Source organism: Erythrolamprus reginae, chromosome Z (assembly GCF_031021105.1).
Source record: "Erythrolamprus reginae isolate rEryReg1 chromosome Z, rEryReg1.hap1, whole genome shotgun sequence".
In the NCBI taxonomy this organism is placed as follows: Eukaryota; Metazoa; Chordata; class Lepidosauria; order Squamata; family Dipsadidae; genus Erythrolamprus; species Erythrolamprus reginae.
Genome location: NC_091963.1, coordinates 129,353,297 through 129,380,239, shown reverse-complemented (window position 1 = coordinate 129,380,239; position 26,943 = coordinate 129,353,297). Strand labels below are relative to the sequence as shown.

Here is a 26,943-nt window from a genome sequence, read left to right as displayed (position 1 = left end):
GCTTAAAAATTATTCTGAGAGAGTAACAATGAAAGAGCTTGCAAGCCGGTAAGAGCTGGGAACATTGTTAGCACCTGGTTAGGGCTGGAAAGGAACATTCGGAGCACGTAAAGCTATGAAAAAAACCCCTACAAAGACAGGGTTTGGAAAACATTCCTTGCAGAGTAACAATGAAAGAGCTTGCAAGCAGGTAAACGCTGGAAACATTATTACCACCTGGTTAGGGATGGAAAGAAAAATTTGAAGCAAGTTAGACCAATGGGAAAAAGACCTGCAGAGACTTAGAGCTTGGAAAATATTATTCGCAAAGAGTAACAATGAAAGAGCTTGGGAACATTAATAGCACCTGGTTAGGGCTGGAAAGAAACATCTGGAGTAAGTAAAGCAATGAAAAAAAACCCTACAAAGAAAGGGTTTTTGGAAAACATTCTTGGTGGAAAGTAACAGTGAAAGAGATTGCAAGCTGGTAAGAGCTGGGAACATTGTTAGCACCTGGTTAGGGCTGGAAAGAAACTTACTCAGAGCAAGTTAGAGCAATAAAAAAAGCCCTGCAAATACTTAGGGCTTGGAAAACATTCTTCACAGAGAGAAACAATGAAAGAGCCTGCAGGGTAAGAGCTGGGAAGATCATTAGCAGCTAGCAGCTAGTTAGGGTGGAGGGGAGGAGCTACATTCAGTGTATAAGACGCACCCTAATTATCAGCCTCTTTTAGGGAGGCAAGGGGTGCGTCTTATACACCAAAAATACGGTAGGTAATATTTCAAAAACTAATTTCATCTTCAACCATCGTTTGTTAGGAAATATTTAAAGAGAAATTGGAATCATGTTTTTTAGCTGAATCCTGTTATAGTAATTCAGTGGAATTGTTCTCTTCCCTTGAAAAACTAGGCACGGTAATTTTTCTTTCCCATTAATGAAAGTAGGGAAATGTAGCACATCCCATCTTACACCCAACTAATGATTGAAAAAATGCTCTATTTAATTTATTTTTGTAGAACATTTATTTACATGTTGGATCTTCCAAGACATCTCCTTTTCTTTGTATGGATTTGGGGATGAGATATTGGTCAGATAGGTGGTACATGTCGATACTGCAATGACAAGAAATGCCAAAAATTTCCCCTTGGTTCAATCCCCATTGAAAATTGGTTGTAGAATATAATTATACAGAAAACTGTTAGCAAGTAAACACACACAACAAGCAGCAGCCCAAGGAGTAACAGTTCTTGGAGGATGTGCAGGATTAATGGGACATCAAAAAATCTGCACGGAAAGAAGAGGGAGGAAAAGAGAAAGGAAACAAATACTAAGAGAAAAAAAGACACTTGCAAATTTAAGTTAGATACAGAATTTGAAAACACGGGAGCTGTAATGAATTTTTACTGAATGAGGATTAGGAGGATCCTTTTAAATTAGAATTAACAGTATGAAATTCATCATCTCTGTTTACAATTGGGTAGATATAAAGTACAGTGATCCCCCGAGTTTCGCGATCTCGATCTTTGCGAAACGCTATATCGCGATTTTTCCACCCGATGACGTCACTCCCTTCCTTTCTCATCTTTCTTTCTCTCTCTCTTTCTCTATCTTGCTTCTTCCTCTCTCACACTCTCTTCCTCCCTCTCTCATCTCTTTCTTTCCTTCTCTCTCTTTCTCTATCTCTCCCCCTCTTGCTCTCGAGCGGCAAGCGAGCAGCCGGGCGGGCGGGTGAACGGGCAAGCGGAGCGGCCGGGCGGGCAGGTGAACGGGCAAGCGAGCAGCCGGGCGGGCGGGTGAACAGGCAAGCGGAGCGGCCGGGCGGGCGGGTGAACGGGCAAGCGAGCAGCTGGGCGGGCGGGTGAACGGGCAAGCGGCAAGCGATCTTGGGGTTTCCCCTTTGCCTGGGCGGCGGGAAGACCCAGGGAAGGTTCCTTCGGCCGCCCAACAGCTGATCTGCTCCGCAGCGCGGCAGCAGCGAGGAGCCGAAGATGGGGTTTCCCCGTTGCCTGGGCAACGGGGAAACCCCATCTTCGGCTCCTCGCTGCTGCCGCGCTGCGGAGCAGATCAGCTGTTGGGCGGCCGAAGGAACCTTCCCTGGGTCTTCCCCGCCGCCCACACGCAAACTCCACCATCTGCGCATGTGCGGCCATGGAAAAAGGGGCGCGCATGCGCAGATGGTGTTTTTACTTCCGCACCACTACATCCCGAAAAATCGATTATCGCGAGGGGTCTTGGAACGGAACCCTCGCGATAATCGGGGGATCACTGTATTTAAAAATCATCAGAAAGCAACACAAATGATATTGTGGCTTTCTTCTTTTAAAACACTGTTTATAAATAATCTAAACAGCTGGATTGTAACACTTTTCATAGGAAATGAATGTGGCGTCTATTAATTGGGTCCATTTTTTACTTCAGTGCTTAAACAGTATTTAAACATTAAGAAACAAACTGCAATCCTGCATCCTGATAAAGCTCTTCCTTAATCAAGCCTAAAACAACATATTGATAAATCAGCCCATTTTACATGGATGTCAATATGTTTGAAGGCTACGTTCTTAATTCTTTAATTATTTTTTTCTATTGTGTTCTACTTTCAAACATTTCAAGATCCTATGTCATTTGCACATACATCATTAGTGTTTTCAGGTGGCAGAGCCACAATCCCCTCCCCGATTTAAAAAATGTGCAGGCAGCAGTTTCAAGATTGCCAAAAGCAAGCATCACTTTTTCAGTCTCTGCACGCTGGGAGATCGGTGTAGTAACGCTTGTAACTGGCCGAAAACCGCTACCCCTGCGTTTTCATGACGGTGTGATGGTTCACAAATTGATTGGGGAAGAAAACGCCTGGGTTCCCCTTGCTAACCCTAACTCTCGCATAGTCTGGGAGGTGGGTCAGGGCACAACTTGAGGAACGAACCTCTCTGGGATATCCTGGGAGGGGGGAATCTGGTCCTCCCCTCTGGCCACCCAGAAGGCAGCTCACGGGAGACAATAGCCATGATGACTTCATTCCCCAGCAATGTGAGAAGCCGCAGCCACCACCGCCTAAGCTGTCTCAGCGACCGGGAGCCAAGCCAAGCAGAAACCCTGAAAGCAAAACATTCCTCTTTTCCAGCCATTCACCCATTGGCCTGATTCCCTAATTCCCACCGCCACCTGAAAATGCTTTCCTCCCTGGTTCTCTGATGCACATATCAGAGCCTTCTCCACAGACTCATCTTCCCTTTCCTCCTAGGCCAGTAGTAGAAGCCGACCACCCTCCACCTGGGCCATCTGCAGAAGGGGCAGGCAGCCTTACACCTCCTGCGCAGCGCCCACAACCACCACATCCCAACCTCCGCGCTTCCCTGGGCCACTTGCAGAATCAGGCTCTGACAGTGCAAAGGCACAGGGGCTTGTTGGGAAGCCCGGCATCATGTTTACAAGATGGCAGCATCCAGGTGGATTGAAGTGCTGCATCTCTATTGGGACTTGCTCAAGAAAGCCAGGCTTTCAACGTCTATGGCTATAGGTAGGAAGATGGGGCTGTCGCAGAAGTGGAGTCGTCAGTGCCAAATCCCTCTTTTGCTCCCATGAAAATCATCTCCAACCCCACACACGCCAGTTAAATGCATATAGGGTGATAGGGTTTATTTTAAACAGATAAAAATATTTGTACTGTTCATTATCAAAAACCAAGTGGAAGTGAGGACGCCTCTAATCCTGATGCTGGTAGGCAGAGGCAGAATTTCTTTTCTCCTTGTTTTCCTCCCCTAAAACTAAGGTGTATCTTATACTGTGGTGGGTCTTATACTCCAAAAAATAGAATAATTCATTTAAAAAGGCACAATTTCCTGTGGTGGTTAAGGCATCAGACTAAAAACCAGGAAAGTGTGAGTTCTAGTTCTACCTGAGGCATAACACCAACAAGGTGACTTTGGACTAGTCAATTCCACTTAGCCCCAGAAAGCAGGCAATGGAAACCACTTCCAAAATCTTGCCAGAAAAACTGCATGATTTCAAGACAGGAACAATGAGTAAGGACTGATTTGAAGGCACAAAAGGTATGTAACAATCATAATCGAATACAAAAAATACAGGAAGTCCTCAACTAATGACCACAATTGAGCCAAAATTTATATTTCTAAATGAGACATTTATTCTGAATTTTTCTCCATTTTACCACCATTCTTGCCACATTTGTTAGATGAATCCCTTCAGTTTTTAATTTAATAACTGGGTCGTTAAATTAATCTGCCTCCCTCATTGACTTTGCTTGTCAGGTCACAAAAGATGATCACATGATCTTGGGATACTGCAACTGCCATAAATGAGTACATTGTTAGGTCTCTGAATTTTATCACATGATTATGGGGATGCTGCTACAGTCATAAATGCGTAAATGTGAAAAAATGTTATACCATATTTTTCAGAGTATAAGACGTAGTGGAATATAAGATACACCTTAGTTTTGGGGGGAGAAAAACAAGGAAAAAAATTCTGCCTCTGCGTCCCAGCAATTTGCCTCTCAGCAAGCAACAAACAGTAGAGGTGATATAAACTGTTTGCTGTGTATTTCTGTGCATGTGTGCCTGACCCATAGAAATAGCAAAGAATTGAAGAAATGTATATTAGGGCAGTATATTAATCCCAGAACGTTCCCTTAAATGTAATCATATTAACTCCTCCCCAATTATTCAAATAGATCTACTCCAAACATGACTAAGTCAGGGTTTAACTCAGCTGCCTTATCTTAATACTAAAACAGGACATTGTTACATTTCAGATCATACTTTTCCAGATCTTTAAATTGCTGTGGCTTTCCAGAAGTATACATTATTCTCTACTATTTAAAAGAAGACACAAAATCACTGGGCCTCTTCAGATCAAGCATTTATTTTAAAAAGCTTCTTCATTTTGTTAAGTTGTCTAGAATAATAAAGCAGACTTTAAAAAATAAATCTAATAATTTGAAAATTCTACAGACATTTATAGTTATTGACTTACCTCTTTGCATCGTTTCAGCAATCTGATTAGCACAAAAAAATAAATTTCTGCCTCTGTCTCTCCTTGTAATTTGCCTCCTTGCAACTAAAGCTGCACTTTAGTTTCACTTTCATTTTATGTATGTATGTATGTATGTATGTATGTATGTATGTATGTATGTATTTATTTATTTATTTATTTATTTATTTATTTATTTATTTATTTATTTATTAGATTTGTATGCCACCCCTTTCCGTAGACTCGGGACGGCTAACAACAGTAAAAAGACAATATGAACAAATCTAATATTAAAAGTAATATAAAAAACCCCAATTTAAGAAACCAATCATACATACAGACATACCATGCATACATTTTATAAGCCTAGGGGGAAGGGAATATCTCAATTCCCCCATGCCTGACGACAGAGGTGGGTTTTAAGGAGCTTACGAAAGGCAAGGAGGGTGGGGGCAACTCTGATATCTGGGGGGAGTTTAGCCCATGGCTTGCCTGCAGCCTCAGTCAGCTGAGAGTCGGGAAACTGCTAATCAGTTGCTTGGCTTAACAGGCTGTGTGCTGTTTACTGCAAGGAGGCAAATTGCTGGGAGGCAGAGGCCAAAGGGTGGGGGTGGTTGAGGCTACATTCGGTGTATGACACACTCAAGTTTTCACCCTCTTTTGTGAGGGATGTAAAAAGGTGCATCTTACACTACATAAGGTACATTATATCACTTTTTTCAGTGCTGTTGTAACTTTGAACAGTCACTAAATCAAGGACTACTTGTAATAATGCTAAATGAAAGAATAATAAATATTATTGACAAAAGTATGTGACTTACCTTTGAAGTAGAATTTCAAGTGAGTGGCCATTGGTTTTTTCCCCAAATATTTGGGATTAGCTCACCCTCCTTTGGGATGAAAGGGTGTGTCTGCAAGGTTTCTTCAGAGTTTCTGGAACAAAATCCCCAAATATTATAGAACTTATGTGCTAGCATATTTCATTTGAGACAATATACATCTATGTCACTGCCTCCTAGGATTTGTTGTGTCTGCTATGATTTAAGTAAGACAAAACCATTGGAAACTTCCAGAATAATCTATCCCATCCAGATTCTGATATATTTTTTTCTACTTTAAAATGAAAAAAGCAACTGTAAGTATATATCAAGCTGAAACAGTGTAAAAGTATATAACCCGTGATTATCCTAACTCCTGCTGATTCAGGAATGGAGAATAAAGAGTAAAAATAATTGCCCTGCCCTAAAATATGTGCCTTCATAGTGAGATATGTACATCTCTTGTATAGTTACAATGGGTCAATCGTGGTTGCTCAGTCAAAAGTCTTGTTTCCTGTTCTTTTTCCTTTTAATTATTATTAATATTATATTGATGGTCTTTGACCGTAAATATTTATTATTATTATTATTAATTGCCCTGCCCTAAAATGTGCAGCAATAAAAAAATCCCATCATTCCCACAAAATGAAGGCAAGAACTATGTAACTATCTCCTGTAAAAGCAAACAGAAAAACAAAAACTTATCAAATCACCATCTATATATTGAGATGGTTTAGTGATCCCTATCGGTATGCAAGAGGTGAGACTGTATAATCTCTGCAGTCCCTTCAACCCTACGGTACTTTGTGAAGTATTTGAGGTACAGACACTACCTAATTTTTCAGAGTATAAAACACACTTTTTTCTTCCCCAAAAGAGGCTGAAAATTTGGGTGCATCTTATACTCCAAATGTAACTTTTTCCAACCTTCCCCACCCCCAACTAACTAAGTGCTAACGACTTCCCGGATTGCAGGACTTTTTCATTCCTACTCTAAATAAGTTTTTCTAGCCCTAAGTCTTTGCAGGCTTGTTTTCATTGCTACTCGCTCTAAAGAAAAAAAATTTCAGCCCCAACCAGGGAATAAAATAATGTGCTGAAAATACAGTAAGTTGTTAATGTTCCTTTTATAGGACTTGCCAGGACAGCTTAAGCTCAGAAGCTAAGAAAGGAATGAAGCAAATGTTCTCCTGTAATGGATAAATAACCCACAACTCTTCATAGTTAACAGCTAAAAAAATGTCTTTTTCCACTAATTTTTTTTCCACTGGCTCAGCTGCTAAAGAGTTCCTAGGTGAACTTAAACAAGGAGCAGCATGAATACATCATGTGCAAGTATAATTGCTTCTTCAAAATATATATTTGTTATAAAAGCACAAATTCTGCTATTAATAGTAGACCAACACCTGGTTTTGCATAATGGACTCAACATGTGCACTTACAATTCTGCTGAGCTGAAAACCATGATTTCTTGAAAGTTAAAATGCACCATCTTAAGGGGAAATGATGAATAACATGTTAATGTTGATTAATGCTTATTAATGAAAATATGTTTTTCAACTGTTTAAGCATTTTCTTATCTCCCAATCTGAAATTTTAAATCTATAAATATATTGTGTGCGCATGTGTGTGTAAACAGTATGTCACAGGAGTACATCCCTTCAGATTTTAGAAATATTTAAGTATATCTTTTCATGTGATAAAACTGAAGCAATGACACTTGGCTACATTGTAAAGTAATGAGTATGCAACTTGTATAACACAATATAGAGCCCCATAGAAGGCCCTCCCTTGCGGTCCCACCAGATGACACTGGTCGACAGGACCGAGGAGGCCAACTCTGTGGGATCTGATCAGTCGCTGGGAAGTGTGAGGCAGAAGAGGGTCCTGTAAATAATCTGGTCCTAAGTCCTGCCATCTGGTGCTTTGGAGAATAAATCAATCCACTCTTCTCCGTGGCAGCCCCTCAAGTACTGGAAGAGTTATCATGTCCTCCATAATCTTTCTCTTTCTATAGCTTAGATCGGGTATCAGCAACCCACTACTCTGGAGATGCATGCAGCTCTTTCCTGCAAATCCTGCCAACCTGTTCACACGACCTGTTCTCTGTCCCAAGATACTAGCTCAATCCACTCATGGCCGATGCCAACCTCGCTAGCACAAGGACTGGCAGGGGTAAGAATGGGATGCAGGACAAGGGTACAATGGAAAGGGGGAGAGGTCTGCAGCTGAGAAGCAAGCATGAGCTGCAGTGGTGGCTTCCCTGAAGGCAACCCTCCTCTTCCTCACGCAACCCCCTGGCCAATTGTTGTGGAGATACACTCAAGCGAATAGCCGGGCTCAGCCAAACAAAGATGCAAAAAGTGGGCAGTTTGACCAGCGGACAGGTGAGAATCTTTGGTGAGGATGCTCCAGCTTTCTCCAAGCCTAATCCTCGGGGTAGATGTGCAAGGTTCGGTGGGGACAGCCTCCTTTCCCCACTCCATGTACCTTCGCTGTGCCTTGGCTGAGCTTGGTTGCTGGCTTGCGGAGGATAGGAGAGAGGGGAGGGACAGAGAGAGAGACATGAGAGCTGAGGGAGAGAATGAGAGAGAGCGAAAAGAGAGGGAAACAGAAGAGACTGAAGGGAGGAAGGGAGGAAAGAAAGAAAGAAAAAGAAGGAAAAGAGAAAAACAGAAATGAGAGGGAAAGAGAAAAAATAGAAAATGATGGAGGGACAAAATGAGGAGAAAGGAAAAAGAGGAAGAAACAAATGAGAGAGAAGGTGAAGAGAGAGAGGAGAGAAATGAGGGAGCTGGAGGGAGAGAATGAGAGAGAGGATAAAGAAAGGGAAATAAATGAGATAAGGGAGAAAGAAAAGGAAAAAGGAAAAAGAGAGTATAGAAATGGGAGAGAGGGAGGGAGACAGCCATTTCCTACAGAAAAAAAGGGACTAGAAAAATGTTCAATAAATTCCAACTTCATGAGATCTTTTTCTTTCACAAGAAGTTGGAATTTATTGAATGAAATTTTGTTTAGTCCCACAAACGTTTGTTTTTCCGCACACGATGGCGAGAAACACTACGGAGCTGGAAATCAGGTAGAGGCAAAGAAACACTTGGGAAAAGCAAGGGCCTGGGAGGTGGTGGGTGGGGCAAGCTCTGCAGCATGGCCCTGCAATGGTGAAACATGCAATGCAGCGGTCCTCTCTTCTCCCTGCTTTTTCTCCTTCCCTTGTGGCTGGCTGCTCCATTTTCCATTTCTACGTTGCATTGCAATGCCCAGGATCCACTTTGAAATTGTAATTGCTACATGCAGGTTAATCCGGCTATTGGGTGAATGCAACTGACAAGAGATAAATTCAGAATTGACTCCTAAACTTAATCCCTTTTTATAGGCCAGACTATTCCTTTATAGCAGTGATTTTCAACCTTTCTTGAGCCGCGGCACATTTTTTACATTTATGAAACCCTGGGGCACATTGAGCGGGGGGGGGGGGGCTGCTAAAAAAAGTTTGGACAAAAAATTCTCTCTCTCTCTTCCTCCCTTTCGCTCAATTTCTCTCTCCCTCCCTCTTTCTCTCCCTTCATCTTTCTTTCTCTCTCTCTCTCCATCCCTCTTTCTTTCTCTTCCTTCCTCTTTTTTGCTCTTTCTCTCTCCCTCCATACCTCCCTCTATGTCTTTCTCTCTCTTGCTTTCTTTCTCTCTCCTGCTCTCTCTCTTTCTCTCTTGCTTTCTTTTTCTTGTTCTCTTTCTCTCTCTCTTGCTTTCTCTCTCTCTTGTTCTCTTTCTCTCTCGCTCGCTTTCTCTCTCTTGCTTGCTTTCTTCCTCTCTCTCTTGCTTTCTTTCTCTCTTTCTGTCTCTCTCTGAGCTTCGCAGCACACCTGACCATGTCTCGCTGCACACTAGTGTGCCGTGGCACACTGGTTGAAAAACACTGCTTTATATCACTAGTTGAAGATTTGGTTTCCTTGTTACCATCACTCCCTCCCATTTCACTCTGTATTCCTCTTTTGTATTTTTACCTATCAACTGGGCTATCTTTAAACTCAGGCTTAGCATTCTTTCAAAATAGCACTAGAATTTGTTAAGAAATAATGTGACAGGTCACAGGTACAGAAGAGAATTGCAAATGGATCAGTGAGAGGATTCTAAGTACCCATTTAAACTTTCCTCATCCCTCATAAGAAAAGTGACTGGTAAATATTTCTTTTGCTAGCAAATAAAAATTTGATGGGAAGGAAAATGAAACCAGAAAATCCACTGGTTTTTTTTAAACTTCATTTACAATAAATAAAGAGTACCCATTCACAAACCTTCTTACTGTAGCAGAATAAGAACTGCAATGAAGTATTTGTGTTAGCATACTTTTTTGTGGATAGCATTTTTATTGAGTTATCAAAAAGATCCTAAATCACTTCAAAAATTGCTAAGTGATGATATAGAAATGCTGTTAGTTTAGTTACAAAATGATTTAACTCCTTGAATGCCCTTTACCTACCCTCTTACAAAAATATTTACAGAATTCACTAATTGGGATGAGAACTTGCATATAACCAAAAATCATTGCCAGCCTGGATTCTGTTGTATATGCGTCTATATTACACAAGCATAAAAAAATATATTTTTAAAAAGTATATAAAGTACATAGGCTTGGGGCAATTAGACTTAGCCCCCTGGCCGACGAATGTTATGTACGGTTGTTTGAATGGGTATGATTGGTTTTTAATATAATTAAGATTTTTAGACTAGTTTGCTTAGTTTTAATTAATTTGATTTAGCTTACTGTATTTAGCTTACAGTATTTTATTGTCTCTTTTTGTATGTTGTAAGCAGTGTTCCCTCTAATTTTTTTTTGGGGTGGGCGGAAAAGTATAGTGTCTGAGCGGCAGTCCCTTCGGGACTAGGCGGCACAGAAATAATAAATAAATAAATAAATAAATAAACAAACAAACAAATAAAAAACCCACCCTATTTTGCCTCAGAGAATTTCAAAATAAAATACTGTACTGTGTGTCTATAACAGTGAGCTCATAATAGGGCAACTCTATCAATATCAAAATGCCACTTAAATAGTTGAGCTAGTTTCAAACTAGATTTTGATTTTCTTTCTCGCTTCCTTACTCCCATTCTTTTTCTTTCTCTTTTCCTTCCTCTCTTTTTTCTATCTGTTTCTCTCTCTTCCTCTCTCTCTCCTTCCCTCTCACTCTTTCCCTCTCGGCTTCTGGGCAGGTTTGGAAAACTCTGAGTTGATGATGATTTTTAAGTGAGCGATTGCTCACTGCTCAGCTTAGAGGGAACTATGGTTGTAAGCCACCCTGAGTCCTCGGAGAGAGGCGGCAAATAAATCCAATAAATAAGTAATTTAGTTTCTTCATCATTTTAGGTTTTATTTGTTTTTCAAACTTATATCCCTCATAGAATGAAGATATACTTGGATAATGGCTAGCAAGATGCAAGGCTAAAAATATACAGATATTACTTACTGGGACTTTCTGTCCCTTAATAATTGAGACTGGTAAATCTGTCACTAAGCAACATGATCATTAAGTGAGATGTCACATGACTATGACTTGAGATGTCACTGCCAGCTTCTCCATTAACTCTGCCTGTCAGAAGCTGGCTGTGAAACACATAAATGGCTATCATGTATCCATGGGGATGCTAAGTATGAGCACCAGTTATAAAGTTATTTTTTCAGTGTCATGGTAACTTCACACAGTTGGTAAATAGGCCACTTGTTAAGCAAGAATTACCATTAAATCAAACTCCATTAATCGAGATTTTCCGTTGAAGTATATTGGTAAAATAATATTATCTCAAAAATTCTTAGCAAAATAAAGAGCAATTCTTTGATTAAATACTAAGTGTTTCAAATGATATTAAAATGTTTTTACCTGTTTCTTCTGGGTCATATGCTTTGAATATGCATTTTAGAACATGTTCTTCCGGGTACTGGCCTGCATTCAAAATGATATTCTTATTGCTATTGTCAACATTTCATAACATTTCATTTTACATTTCATAACAATTTGGATGTTTTTCTTAAGATTTGCTCAGCCCATTCTTGACTTTTCTTTTCTTTTAAAAAAAATCAAGTAAGAAAAATCTTAACTGATTCTCTATGGTCAGTGATTCTGAACTTTTTCATGGGTATAACTGATTCTGAAATCTATATCTTTTAGTTGTATAAAATGACTGCTAACTTTTTCTTTTGGAACATACACAGGAAATCTTGAAATGTTACATTTGCCTCTGGGAATAAATCAAACTGGATTAATGATACTTGTCTGAGCTATACATATACAGTATATGGTTACATATCTATAGCCTCTATATATCAAATCCCTGTATCTATGCTAATGAAAGAAAGAAAAGTATATGAAACATTGCTAATTACTACATCACTACTGTTTCCAACATCTCCTTTTTAGGGAAAGTGTTAAAATGCTTTGACACCATCTGTAAAGTCTTTTAGAGGCAATGAACTATCTGAACTATTTTCAGTTTAGAGTTCAGAAATGGATATGGGGCAGGAATGGCTTGAATTGCTTGAATCAATTCCCTATGTCAACACTTGGAGGGAATACCCTGCTCCTAGTCCTTTGTGATCTTCAGGCTGCAATAATACCATTGACTGTATTGTGATCATATGTATCATAATATGGTCAACAGTCAAATTATGATCCACATGGATCATATTCAGCATCAAAAACTGGAGGAACTTTTTATTGTAGTTAATATTAACCGCTCCAAACTTGACAGTAAAAAATATGACTTCAGTAACCGAGTTGTCGAAGCGTGGAACTCATTGCCGGACTCCATAGTGTCATCCCCAAACCCCCAACACTTTACCCTTAGATTATCTACGGTTGACCTATCCAGATTCCTAAGAGGTCAGTAAGGGGCGAGTACAAGTGCACTAGAGTGCCTTCCGTCCCCTGTCCTATTGCTCTCCTATATCTCCTATATACCTTTCCTCTATTCCTATATCTCTTCTTCTATTCTTTCATTGATATATTCTATTCCTATATCTTCTTTTCTATTATTTCTTAGATATATTTTACTATGAGTATCTCCTCTATTACCTTCATCATGTATTTTACTATGTGTATATTGATATATACCCACTAAAACCCTCATTGTGTATTGGACTTTTATATCCTTTCTTTATATATAATAACTCATGTCTATCCTCTTCAATATGTATTGTGCATTGGACAAAATAAATAAATAAATAAATAAATAAATGGGTGATTCCCTTGGGCACTCACTTGATGGTCCCACAGAGGATCTTCTTTTACCTCTTGTTTATTCACCCATCAGTTCAAAGACCGATATTATCAGAAAGCTGATTTGACTCAGTACTACATTGTACCCTGGGCTGAGCCAGGTATTGACAACCTCCAATAGCAATATATCCAGAGGTGGGCTGCTAAGGTGGAAGGGTAATGTGTGCTCATCTCTGTGGCTCTGAGTGCTAGTGGAGTCCAGCACAATTATGCTACTGCACCTGTGCAGGTAGCAAAATCACGCGTGGAGACGCAGGTGTGCTGGCATGGTTTTTTTGCTTTCGCGCATGTGCATTGATTCCTAGGGGGGAAATCGCTTGTACTTAAGAACGTCTCTACCTGGTCACGGAACGAATTAAGTTCTTAAGTAGAGGTACCACTGTACTTCTATATTTAAAGAATCAGTAACTTTAAGAATAAACATTCTTTTGATTCAAAATAAAATATTAGATTAAAAAATCTTTAATTATCTAGGTGCTTTAGAACAGAGACTGGCAGAACCATGGGAGAATGTAAAGCAGGGCATCAGTTTCTATGTAATCACAAGAGAACAAAGTCCAAACTCCCCTTATGCCATTGTCCTCCAAAAAATTGCACATCCATAACCCAAACACAGTCTATGCGTATCTCATCTAATTGCTACAATGACATTTTATTGAATGTTTCTCATTTAAATGAAATTGGCAGTCAGTTGTATCTGGAACTTTGTCATACTTAGGATGGCAATACAAACTAAAGTATGCATTAATTTTAATACAGTTAAATAGGAAGGGATAATGATTCATAAAGCAGATACTCACTACACCAAATATAAACTGCTATAATATTAACAATTTCAGGAATAGCTAATACTTACTATCTGCTGACAAAACTGCAGTTAATTGCACAACTGTTGTATTCTCAAGAGTGTTGCGATAAGAATGATCCATCATCACTAATGAGTACTTCCTTACTAGAGGCTTTGATCTACAGTAGAATTCTTTCATAGGAAAAAAATGACATTTTTATCATCTTGCAACAAATCATTACAGTTCTACAAAGTATTTTAAAAGGAGTCTCTTTAGTTAATTACATAACAGGGTTTATGGTTGTAATAAAATATCCAATGGAATGTCCACAAATAAGTCATTTATAAATTGGGCATAAAAGCTTCCCATCTACTCATTGTGCAAAAACTTGATAAACATGTAAAATGTTAATATTACAAAATCAGTTAATATTTTCAAATTTACTTTTATGGTTTTGGTAGTGGTTGCAACATTCATGTCTTGGTTGGTATACACATTCTATTTGTGCAACAAAAGCCTTTTAGGCCTTATACTGATAGAATTGGAAAGATTTTTAGACTATATAGTAATAAATCCCCTGAATCAGGAACAATACTTTGAGGACAATCTGTGATATTTTCATGCAATTGGAACAGACTTGCCAGTGTGAATATTGTTTCTCATCACACACAGAAGGATTGGAAAACAAATGTAAACTATTCCCGAGATACAATAGAATACGGCAAAAAATACAACTTCAGCAAGAGTGACCAATGCCTGGAATGCACTACCTGACTCTGTGGTTTCTTCCCCAAACCCCAAAAACTTTAACCTTAGATTGTCTACAATCGACCTCTCACAATTTCTAATAGGGTGTGCATAAGCGCACCACTGTGCCTACCATCCCTATCCTACTGTCCCTTTTTATCATTACTTTTTACGTTTATACAAACTACTATCCTGTACAAACATGTTTAATAAATAAATAAATAAAATTAGGCACAACTTCAGATTTACTGAAACAAATAATATGAAGTTAGAATTTAATCTCTCCATATGAAGGCATCTGGCCAAATTATTTCATTTGGCCAAATTATTTGGAATTCCCAACCCATACCTGATTGGTAAAATTTGACAATATGGGTGACATAATTAATCGATCAATTAGATTCCAGGACATTTGAGAACCACCACCTTTTTTAAAAGGAAATGGTAGTATATTAACCACCAGCTATCACTTTTTGGAATGTTCATTTAGGAAGACGGAAGGAATTTTAAAGCAGGATTGTATTGTAACAGAGATTATATAGCTCACGAGGCACTGCAAGGGCTAATAGTTATGAACCCCATGTTGTATTAACTAGCAGGTTAGGCAATGCTATTAAAGATCGGTTTGGAACAGTTAAGAAAGCGGATCGGCCTGTCTGACAACCAATTTGCAGCATTACAGTGTTCCCTCGATTTTCACGGGGGATGCGTTCCGAGACTGCCCGCGAAAGTCGAATTTCCGCGAAGTAGAGATGCGGAAGTAAATACACTATTTTTGGCTACGAACAGTATCACAAGCCTTCCCTTCACACTTTAAACCCCTAAATTACAATTTCCCATTCCCTTAGCAACCATTTAGATTATTACTCACCATGTTTATTTATTAAAGTTTATTAAAAAAACTATTTATTAAAGGCAGACGAAAGTTTGATGACGTATGATGTCATCGGGCGGGAAAAACTGTGGTATAGGGGGGGGAAATTTAAAAGTATTTTTTAATTAATATTTTTGAAAAACCGTGGTATAGCCGTTTCGCGAAGTTCGAACCCACGAAAATTGAGGGACCACTGTATTACAAATCCGCACGCGCTAAACTGACTGAAGAAGGCGACCTTGGAGTCACCAAGCATCATAGTCTTTGAAATGCTACACGGTTAGAAGCCATTTTCGCTCACAGCATGGGACGATTACTACAGAAACGGCGACCACCTCAGCCTGGGATGCACTTTCTGAGAAAGACCGTTCCTCCGCAAGCCGCGAGCCAAGATGGAAGAGAGGATTGGCGGTTGAGGCGTGCGCGCCTTTTCCCAGGCGTTTGTGTGGGGGAAGTAGGGGAGAAAGGCGGGAAAACCTCAAAAGGGAAATTAATGGCGGGTACTGCTCTCTCAGCACCTGGAAAATGCGAGTCTCTAATTCACTCCGGGGAAACAATAAGTAGCATAAACCAGGAGCAAATTATTTATTTTTGTCAATTATGTATTGGTAGCATACAAAGATATAACAATGTTTATATAATGGCCACTGCAGCATATGCTTATATAAATGTATATAAAATGTATATAAAATTTATATAAAATTTATATAAATTGTATTTAAAATTTATATAAATTGTATTTAAAATTTATATAAATTGTATTTAAAATTTATATAAATTGTATTTAAAATTTATATAAATTGTATTTAAAATTTATATAAATTTATACTTGTATAAGTTCATATATGTTTATATAAACAAGAATGTTTATATAAAGCCCAAGGCCCACTGCAACAACATAGCCCAAAAGGCTTCCAGAGTTGTTAACCTAATCCTAAATAGCTTCTGCTCCGATAATCTCACATTATTATTTATTAGACTTGTATGCCGCCCCTATCTGGAGACCCAAGGCGGCTAGCCAGAGCATACAAAACTTTTGCCAGATACAGCGCATCTGTCTGGAACCCACTCTGCATCCAGAGATACTTTACTAGAAGAGCCCTCCACTCCTCCACTTGCAACAGAATACCCTACGCAACTAGACTTACAGTCCTAGTTTTAGAAAGCTTAGAACTACATCTTAAACACATTCTAAGCATAGACCATAAAATCATTTACTACTACGTCTTTCCTGTCAACGACTACTTCAGCTTCAATCACAACATCATACTGGCAGACAACATACAAACTTAAAGTAAACCGCTCTAAACTTGACTGCAGGAAATACAACTGAAGTAACCAAGTAATTGATGCATGGAACTCACTTCCTGACTTTGTAGTATCATCATGTAACCCAAAATACTTTACCCTTAAACTATTCACTATTGACCTCTCCCGATTCCTCAGAGGTTAGTAAGGAGTGTGCATAAGTGCACCAAGGTGCCTTCTGTTCCCTGTCCTAATGTTTCTCTCTTACTAGTATCATGTATATAAATATTGTTATATCTTTGTATAACACCAATACGTACGTGACAAAACAAATTATATACATACTATTAAGAGAAAAACATTAGGACAGAGGACGGACGGCACCTTGGTACACTTATGCACACCCCTTACTGACCTCTTACAGATTCTGTACTATGGTTCAGAATAAATTATTTTTATCAAGAGATCTTACTTGTGGTATTTTAAAATAATTTTATTAAAGTTTTCAAAAGCAAACAAAACCTAACAGAAACTAATTACTATGAAAATAATGTGAAGAAAAAAATCACTGATGATGTCTTGATGATTTTAATAGCATACAAATAATTATAGAGTATTATCTCAAGATGATGTTTAATACATATCCTAAAGTAGTAGTAGTACTACTTAACTATTTCAACTACCAAGACTTGAAGGAAAATAAAATTATCTGCATTGGTCAATGGTCATGCTAGCGGATAATCTATGGCGATTGCATTTCATCGTGCTCCTTGTGTTCTCTGTGACTTTCAGTACCATTTATCATATTATCCTATTAGATTGGCCTTGAGGGTTGAGATTGGGATACAGTTTTACAGTGGTTCTCCTTTCTCTGTTGTCAGTTCTGATCAGTGTTGGTGGGCAAAGACAGAACCTGTAGCCTGCCACTTCGGCAATACTGCAGAATACAATGCTTTTTTCCCATTTTATTTAACATCTACATGTGTAAGAAGTTTCCAGGTGAGGTCACCCATTGTTTTGAGATGCAGTATCATCAGTAAGCTGATTATATCCAGTTCTAAATCTTAATCCTATACCTTCTCCGTGGTGGCCCCAGCCCTATGGAACGAGGTCTCCCCAGAGATCTATACTGCCCCCACTCTCCCCGCCTTCCATAAACTTTTAAAAACCCACTTCTCCTGGCAGGCTTGGGGCCATTGAAATTTTAATATCTTGCCCCCCTCCCAATGAATGAATGTATGATGTATGAATCTGTTTCTTTCATTTTTAACCATGAGGATTTTTAGATTGTAATTTTATTTAGATTTCTAACATGTTTATATTACCTTTCTTGTAAGCCGCCCTGAGTCGCAGAAGGGCAGCACAGAAATAAAATAATAAACAAACAAATATTATTCCAGGAAAAAATGCATTCTTTAAACTTTGAGAGCTTTTTCAAAAGTTTGTTTTATTTTGAATTTTTGAAGGAAACATTTCCTCCTTTTGTAGGATCAACCTCACTTTTAACTTTTGATGTGGCAATAGAAATATTTGGGAAACTAGAACATTTTCCACTAGCCCAGGTGTTATGTTTTCCCAATGCCTCTTATGTTTCTAATGCCTTATATCTTCCTCCAGAAGAAAACGAAGCTTCGCTTTCGTGGAATGGCCTTGTGATTTGGAACCACGGGCAGGGTCTCCTTAGTTGGATGAGGGGCTGCTAAAAGCCCATTCCGAATGGCCAGCAATCTATGCCTCTTATCACTGATTGGCTCTTCTTTTACCACTTTCGCTTCAGGCATCTGCTGACTCTTAAGATGCTGGGGCAAGCGAAAAATATAAAAAGTTAGCTTTGGCTGTAGCTGAGGGAAGCCTAGCTTTAAGATCTTAATCCCAGCAGTTGTTTTCTCTGGCTCAGGACTGTTGTCTTCTTCATTAGACGTTGATTTATTGTCCTAGAAAGATGGAGATAAAAAGCAGTGAAAATGGGGGGATAGGAGTATTATTGTTGTCTTCTGAGCTTGCTACATTTCTAATCATCCTCACCCTATATTTCACTCCCCAAAAATGGTTCCTCTATAAAGATTCAAAATAGTTATGTTGTCTAAAAATGGCAGAAGATATAGTCTAATTCCTCTGGAAGATCCTAGAAAAGGGTAGCTCTGAAAACTTGTGTGAATTTGTTAAACCTACATGATCAGAGAACGCATGTTAGGAGTGGGAGTAATTTTGGAATCCAAATACTTTGGTGCTCATAACTCTAGATAGGGAAATATGAATCTAATAAAAGTTTAGTAAAAGGAAGGGATTCATGAGTTCTGATCATGAAAATGGGTTGGACAGATGGGGTTATAAATTTAACAAATGCTATTACATTTAATCATTGAATAAATCATCTTAAGTAATACTATGTTTTAGTATCAAATTCTGGGAAAGGGTCAGAGAACAAATAAATTGTTGTCTTTGGTCCTTGCTTAAAAGTTTGTAACCGGTATTGAATTGCCTGCCGTCAGACAGGTTAATAAAAATCCAGAAATACCATGTGTTTGGGTTTTTTTTAGCTCTACCGAAGCAAGAAATACCATGTATGTTAACTTGTGGATTTTCTCACTTTGGGAAATGTATTTTCTGTAAGGTTCCTTAGTGAGGGAAGACTAACAAAATCTTAATACAAGTCAGGAATAATCAGCCAAGTTTCCAATACCTTTTTTATCTCGTATCAAACCAATTTGGATTCTGCTTCAATTTTAATGAAATTTTTGTATTTAATTTAAAAGGTAGTTGAGATATTAAAAATGACAACACTGTACTAGTTTCTTTGATTCCCATAATAGACAAGGTGGACAAGTGATAAACATGTAAGTTATCGCCATGACATTCTTGCATGCAAAGAACACAAGTATCGAATGGTGAAACTTGATTATGACATCACAATGCCAACTTCAATGTTCTAGCAATTCCCCCCCACACTGGCTTGCCTCAATATATATACAGTAATCCCTCGATTTTCGCGATCTCGTTCTTCGCGAAACGCTATATCGCGATTTTTCCCACCCGATGACGTCACTCTCTTCCTTCCTTTCTCATCTTTCTTTCTCTCTCTCTTTCTCTATCTTGCTTCTTCCTCTCTCACACTCTCTTCCTCCCTCTCTCATCTCTTTCTTTCCTTCTCTCTCTTTCTCTATCTCTCCCCCTCTTGCTGGCGGGCGGCGGGCGGGCGGGCGAGCGGGGGCATCAGCGAGGAAGACCCAGGGAAGGTTCCTTCGGCCGCCCAGCAGCTGATCTGCTCGGCAGCGTGGCGGCAGCAAGGAGCCGAATCGGGGTTTCCCCTTTGCGTGGGCGGCGGGGAAACCCCGATCTTCGTCTGCTCGCTGCTGCTGCGCTGCCGAGCAGATCAGCAAACTCCACCATCTGCGCATGCGCGGCCATGAAAAAAGGGCACGCATGCGCAGATGGTGTTTTTACTTCCGCAACCCTACATCGCAAAAAATCGATTATCGCAAGGGGTCTTGAAACGGAACCCTCGCGATAATCGAGGGATCACTGTATATATAATATTCAGGAGCCACATATTTGTTACCTCTAATATAATACCACTTGTCCCCTCAACACATTCTTTTCCTCTCTTACATAGACGAACATATACAGTACCCAGTCTAAATCTGGCAGGAAAGGATAAGCAAATATGCTCATATTTTGCATACTGACCTCTTCCACTGGATAAATCTCTTTTTGATCAATGGAGGTCAAAGATTTCTCAGAAAACATCATATCACCTGTATTGTTATCAGTCATCTACAAAAAACAATATGGGATTGGCAAAGAGAATTAGTTGAATGGGATTGGCAAATGATTTTAAAAACGCTAAGCCATTGCATGGCTATGGAATACTTTGATCATAATTTCCATGCATCCCATCTGATGCACATTAGAAATACCCATTCCATCAATTTCCTTAGAATCTGTTGGTTTTGAACTAGACAGGTGGGAGAGGAAATAGTACATTCTAATATATTCCAGATTATATAGAGAGCCGCAAAAAAGTAGTGCAATTTTTTGGAGCATTTAAATCAGGTCTCTGCCATGGCTGGCCTCAAGCTTTATTTATTTATTTATTTATTTATTCAATTTTTTAATGCCGCTCTTCTCCTTGGACTCAGGGCGGCTTACATGTTAGCAATAGCACTTTTTAACAAAGCCAGCATATTGCCCCCACAATTTGGGTCCTCATTTTACCCACCTCGGAAGGATGGAAGGCTGAGTCAACCTTGAGCCGGTGATGAGATTTGAACCACTGACCTTGGGCAAGATCTGTGGCAGTTTGTCTTAACTCTCTGCTAGAGCACTGCTGGATAGGGGACTACTAGGCACTCACTGTGGGCAGTAAAGAGCCATGTTTATGATTTCCCCCTAATGTTCTTAATACCAATTTTCCCTGGATCATTGCTGAAATGAAAATGGTGAATTGCAGCGCTAATCGCTAAAGAATGATGGCAATCTCAAATCTGTAAGGGCCGCTGGCAAGCCATTGAAACTATAGCTATAACCAAAGAATGCTGACTGATATTGGACTTTCTTTATATTTTATTTTATTTATGTATTTAGTCCAATACATAATGCACATTGAAGAGAATAGATATGTAGTAATATGACTAAAGAAATGAATAGAAGAAAAGATATAAAAGTATAGGTGAACAAATTTGAAAGGAAGAAAAGATAAATGAGATAAGGAGAGACAATTGGACAGGGGACGGAAGGCACACTGGTGCACTTATGCACGCCCCTTACTGACCTCTAAGGCAGTGATTTTCAACCTTTTTTGAGTTGCGGCACATTTTTTACATTTACAAAATCCTGGGGCACACCACCAAACAAAATGACACTCTAAGACAGTACATATTATACATATTATACCCCCCCTTGTGTGTTTGTATACACACTTTAAAACCATTTCCAAAAACAGGTGAGGGCTGGAGGGTTTTCTCTCTTATTCTCTGGGTGCTTTTTATCATATGCTTTAAATCAAGAGTCACTTCTCTCTCTCTTTTGTTTCTCTCTCTTTCCTCTCATTCTCTGCCTCAATCATTTTCTCATCTCTCTTTTTTTCTCCCCTTTTCTCTCTCATTTCTCTCTCTCCCTCTCCTTCCCTCTCTCTCTTTATTTCTCTCTCTTTCTCTCTCTTTTTCTCTCTCTCTTGCTTTCTTTCTCTCTTTCTCTCTTGCTTTCTTTCTCTCTCACACACACGCTCTCTCTCGCTTTCTCTCTATCTCTCTTTCTTTCTCTCTCTTTCTCTCTCTCTTTCTCTCTTGCTTTCTGTCTCTCTTTCTCTCCCCCTGCTCTCTCTTGCTTTCTCTCTCACACACTTTTTTCTCTCTCTCTTTCTCTCTCTCTCTCTCTCTCTCTCTTTCTTTCTCTCTCTCTCTCTCTTTCTCTCGCTTTCTTTCTCTTTCTCTCTCTCTTTCTCTCTCCCCTCTTGCGGCACACCTGACCATGTTCCACGGCACACTGGTTGAAAAACACTGCTCTAAGGAACCAGGAGAGGTCAATCGTGGATAGTCTAAGGGAAAAACGTAATAGCATACTGTAAGATAGAATCAATTGTGTCATTTGAGTTAGCAGAATTTGGGATTTGCTTTACTGAACTTTGCTGAATATTCCTACCAGGCAGAGAACCAAATTAGCATTATCCTCCTTTTGTCGGTGTTTCATATCGACAGACAAGTTTTCTTTCAAACTGAGAGCAAAAGTGTACCCCACTTTATCATTCAGTGCAGTTTGCGCCACCACTTAAATATGCTTCCTATAAGACAGCAGGTTATAAATAACTTAAATGCATAAAAACATTAGTTGACTCCATACCAAAATGCAGCAGAATTAACTTTAAGACATTGAAAAAAAGAACATAAGTTGGAGTTCTACATAGCATACATCTATCAATACATCAGCTTCCAAGATTCTTAATATATGTTTCTTTCCCATTTTCTATAGGCTACTCACTTTACTGATTTCATAGTGTCTGAAAAAAGTGGAATTTCCCACTGTCTGCTGCTTATTCTCCTCGTGATGGTAGTTGGAGGGCAGCTTATTGAAGTCAACTGGAGTATCAAATTGGTCTTTCCCCAATATATCCTACAAGTGGCAAAGAATGGTCCTTATGTTCAGTGTAGAAAAAGTAAGGAGTCAATGAAAATTAAAAAGTGGACAGACATTCCTATGCCTCAAAAATATTTCCAAGAATGGACTTACTGAAATTTGGCTAAAATGTGTAAACTTCAGAACATAGGTAGGCAATTATTACATCAGCTTGAATATAAATTAGATTCTACAGAGCTGCCAAGTATATTGTCCAGTTATTGCGAGGAGTCTCCTAAAAGGATACTATAGAGTAGTACTTTAGAACATCAAATTTTCTTATAAAGTATCTGACAATTGCGCAGCAGTCGAACTTCCCTTCCCTCCCTTTCTTCCCTTCAAGGAAGGAATTGGACCGTTCACCCTTTGCTCCTTACCTGACTTTGCTCGAAGAGGCTGCTAAACCTCTGGAACAGTGTATTCATGGAGGGGAGGAAGATAGCAGAAGCTGTACACCCCTGCTTCAGAGATGTCAGTCCCCATAGCCCACACAAAGCTACCAGTAGCAGCATCTTTGCCTAGTCCGCCTTTCTGCAGACTACCTGAACTAGACCTACATAAAAGGCAGAATCTGGAGGAAAAAAATCAGAGAAGAAATGTCTTACAAACACTGGTCCTTCTAGCTATTCCCTAGCCCCTATTCCCTAATTATTTATATATCCCCTCCAAATATTCCTCCATCATCTTCTCTTTCCTGACCATAATTCATGTATCTCTTTGGTGAATCTGAGCCTAAATAGACCCCCCCCCAATCTCCTCCCCAAATCCTACTCACAAAGAGTTCTACCATCCACAGTCAATTCTCAATAGCTCAAGCTATTCTCCTTGCATCTGGATTCAGCTTGCTGGATTAGCCTGTTAGCTCTCCACTGTCTCCACCAAGTTCTAATCCGTTCCTTTCAGCCAACAGTTAATATTTAAAAACAAATTCCAGAACTTGCTGACATCACTGAATGGCTATTGTTTCTGTAAAGATCAGGAGTAGGCAACTATGACATCTTTATGATCTGAAGACTTCAAGTTCCAGATTTCCTTAGTCAGAATGGCTGGCTTAAGTATTCTGGGAGTTGAATGGCACAGGTCATAAAGGGGGCCATAGTTGTCTACCCCTGCAGTATTGTTGGTCTGGATTAGAAGGAGATTGTCATTTTTAAATTCACCCTTCCCTATTCTGGGTCTATTCCAGAGGCATTTGATATAATTCCCAAGCAGCTTGTAATAGTTGGAGATAAAAGGAGCCATGCTCCGAGGTTTATGTCTCTCAACCTCAGTAACTTTAAATACTTGTAGATTTCAATTCTCAGCTGGCTGGGAATTCTGGTAGTTGAAGTTCACACATTGTAAAGTTGTCGAGGTTGAGAAACATTGATCAAACACATCTGGAGCAGGCTAAGTATTTAAGGCCTATTGCACAAACAAATTTCAATTTATAGTGTAGGCACAGATAAAACAAGAAAATGAGATATAGCATTTAAAAAAACTCTGTTTAAATATTCAAACATTTCCAGTTAGGACAGTATCAGATGACTCCTTCAAGCCTTTGATTCAACACCAACAATATCGAAAAGCAACACCATGCTTAAAAGAAATAGTTTATTTGGTTATCCCAATATTCTCTGATCACTTAGTACATTGCATCATACACTAACCATCACCTGAAGTTGACTATTTTGTGCTTGGGTCTGTTGTGCAAAGACCATCAATGAAACAGACATTTTCAGGATTTAATTTTTAAAAATCCGTAAGAAAGGTACCTTGTAGACAGAAATTTTGAAAACCAAGAATTAAATCCGCCATTTCATATAACAATAAACTCATAGCTAGGATCATAGATCTACATCTGGTGAATGAGAAATTCCCTGAGGATGGATTCCAGCACCAGTCCAAAAATTCAGAAAACTAAACCTAGTCCCGGTGTCTAACACAGTTTGTATCCTGCAACATTATCCTGTATTTACTTCTATTAATGATTTATTTATTTATTTATTCATTCATTCATTCATTTGTCCAATACACAAATACATAGGAAAAAAATAGACATGTGATAATATAAAAGAGGAAGAAAGTGGACTTAGAGGAGAGGATATATGAAAGGAAGAGAATATATAAGATAGGTGAAAAAAAGGAAAGACCATTGGACAGGGGACGAAAGGCACTCCAGTGCACTTATATAGTTCCACAATACTGTATAAAGAACTTTGATAAAACTCTGTGGAGATTCTCAATTCTCATGGTCGTGCTTTTCCAAAAGGCAACTGGATTTTCTTGAGGTTTTTTAAATTATTATTTTATTTGAAAATGTTCCACTTCTCATCTAAGAAGTTTCTTCAGTTCTGATAAAATTCCAGTTTTCTTCTGTTACCATTAGATGGCAGCCTAGAGTTTTGATGAAACTGGTAGGTCTTGGCCCTAGAATCTTTTACTACCGAATGTTCAAAATGTCAGGAAATGTTTTCCACGCACCCACATACCCCCAGGGAAAATTGATTGAGTGGGAGTATATTCATAACTGGGAAAAAGAGATTACATCATTCTGAACTCCTTTCCTGAGTTCATACAGTAAATTACAAACCTGAGAGTGAAAATACTTACACTGATCTGGGACATAATATTCTAATCTCCTTATTAAGGCAGTCGTTTAATACATTCTACAACTTTGAGGTTTGTGCCACTGAACAAATGCATAATTTCCTTTCCTTTATTACTGGTCAAACAATATTGAATAATCACTTACAACATGTATATTGCAACACTTTTTATTGTGTTTATTTATGGGATTTTTTGCCAAGAGAAGACCCTCAACAAGAATGATAAACAACAATGTAATCAAAGCATAATTTTAAAATAATATTGTACTAATATACAACCATAAAAGGTTTGGTAAATATATACATTTTTTGTTGGCATCTTTTAATTGTGAAGTGCTCGGAGAGGGGCGGCATAGAAATCCAATTAATAATAATAAACAAATGAAAAGTCTTTTTCCTATACCAGTGATGGCGAATCTATGGCATAGGTGCCACAGGTAGCATGCGGAGCCATAACTGCTGGCATGAGTGTCGTTGCCCTAGCTCACTTCCAACATGCATGTTGTGCTGGACCGCTGATTTTTGGCTTGCACAGAAGCTCTGGGAGGGCAATTTCAGCTTCCGGAGGGCCTCTGGGGGATGGGGGAGGCTGTTTTTACCCTCCCCCAGCTCCAGGGAAGCCTTTTGACCCTGGGGAGTGTGAAACATAAGCCTACTGGGCCCACTAGAAGTTGAGAAACAGGCCGCTCCCAGCATCCAGAGGGCCTGTTTTCATCCTCCCCAGGCATTGAATTATGGGTGTGGGCACTTGTGCGTGCACACACTCTTTTGGCACCTGAGGGGGGGAAAGGTTTGCCATCACTGTCCTATACTATACTCACCCACTTCCCACCCCAGAGACAACAGATCACACAAACCATTTAATGAGCTCCATCCTGCTCTGGGTTCCTCACGCCTGCTGGCAGAACCAGGTTTTCAGCACCTTCCAAAAGACCGAGAGAGAGAGAGAGTCACCATGGAGAAGGCCCTTCTTCTGGGTCCCACTAAGAGTATCTCCCTCAGGGATGGGACCCGCAGCGTTCCCTGCCTCCCTGCTTTGAGGGATCAGCTAGATGTGACTGGCAAGAGACAGTCCCTCAGATCACCTGGTCCCAAGCCATGAAGGGCTTTAAAGATGACAACCAGCATCTTGAATTGCACCAGGAAGCAATTTGGCTGTCAATACAACTCCCACAGGAGAGATGATACAGGTACACAGCAGTGTCTGCATAAAACCATATGGGCATTTTGCACCAACTGGAGCTTCCAGATGCTCTCCAAGGGCAGCCCCATGTAGAGCGTGTTGCAATAGTCCAGACAGGAAGTGACTAGGGCACGAATGACTGTGAGTAGGGATTGTTGGTTCAGGAATTTATATATGAATACATGTGGCTAAATTCAAATACTTTGAATGAACGTTTTGTACTCTGCCCCCCAAGTCTTATCACTCATCCCCCATTATGAAGCGTTTTATCCTTTCTCCCTTATCTTTTTGTTTTACACACAGGCTAAAGAGTCCCGGGAACAGTAAAGGATAAGTCTTGTTTGATTAG

At 39.4% G+C, this 26,943-nt stretch overlaps 1 protein-coding gene across 1 annotated transcript; it reads right to left on the bottom strand.

The window, feature by feature from the left end:
• Positions 1 to 18,276: 18,276 nt before the first annotated feature.
• DKKL1 (dickkopf like acrosomal protein 1) lies at positions 18,277 to 23,335 on the bottom strand. Its single transcript, XM_070728182.1, has 4 exons — positions 23,201 to 23,335; positions 22,689 to 22,820; positions 20,400 to 20,486; positions 18,277 to 18,646 (listed from the first exon to the last, which is right to left on the bottom strand). The coding sequence occupies exons 1-4, from the start codon at positions 23,333 to 23,335 to the stop codon at positions 18,314 to 18,316; spliced, it is 687 nt and encodes a 228-aa protein (XP_070584283.1). The 3' UTR covers positions 18,277 to 18,313.
• Between the last annotated feature and the right edge of the window lie 3,608 nt (positions 23,336 to 26,943).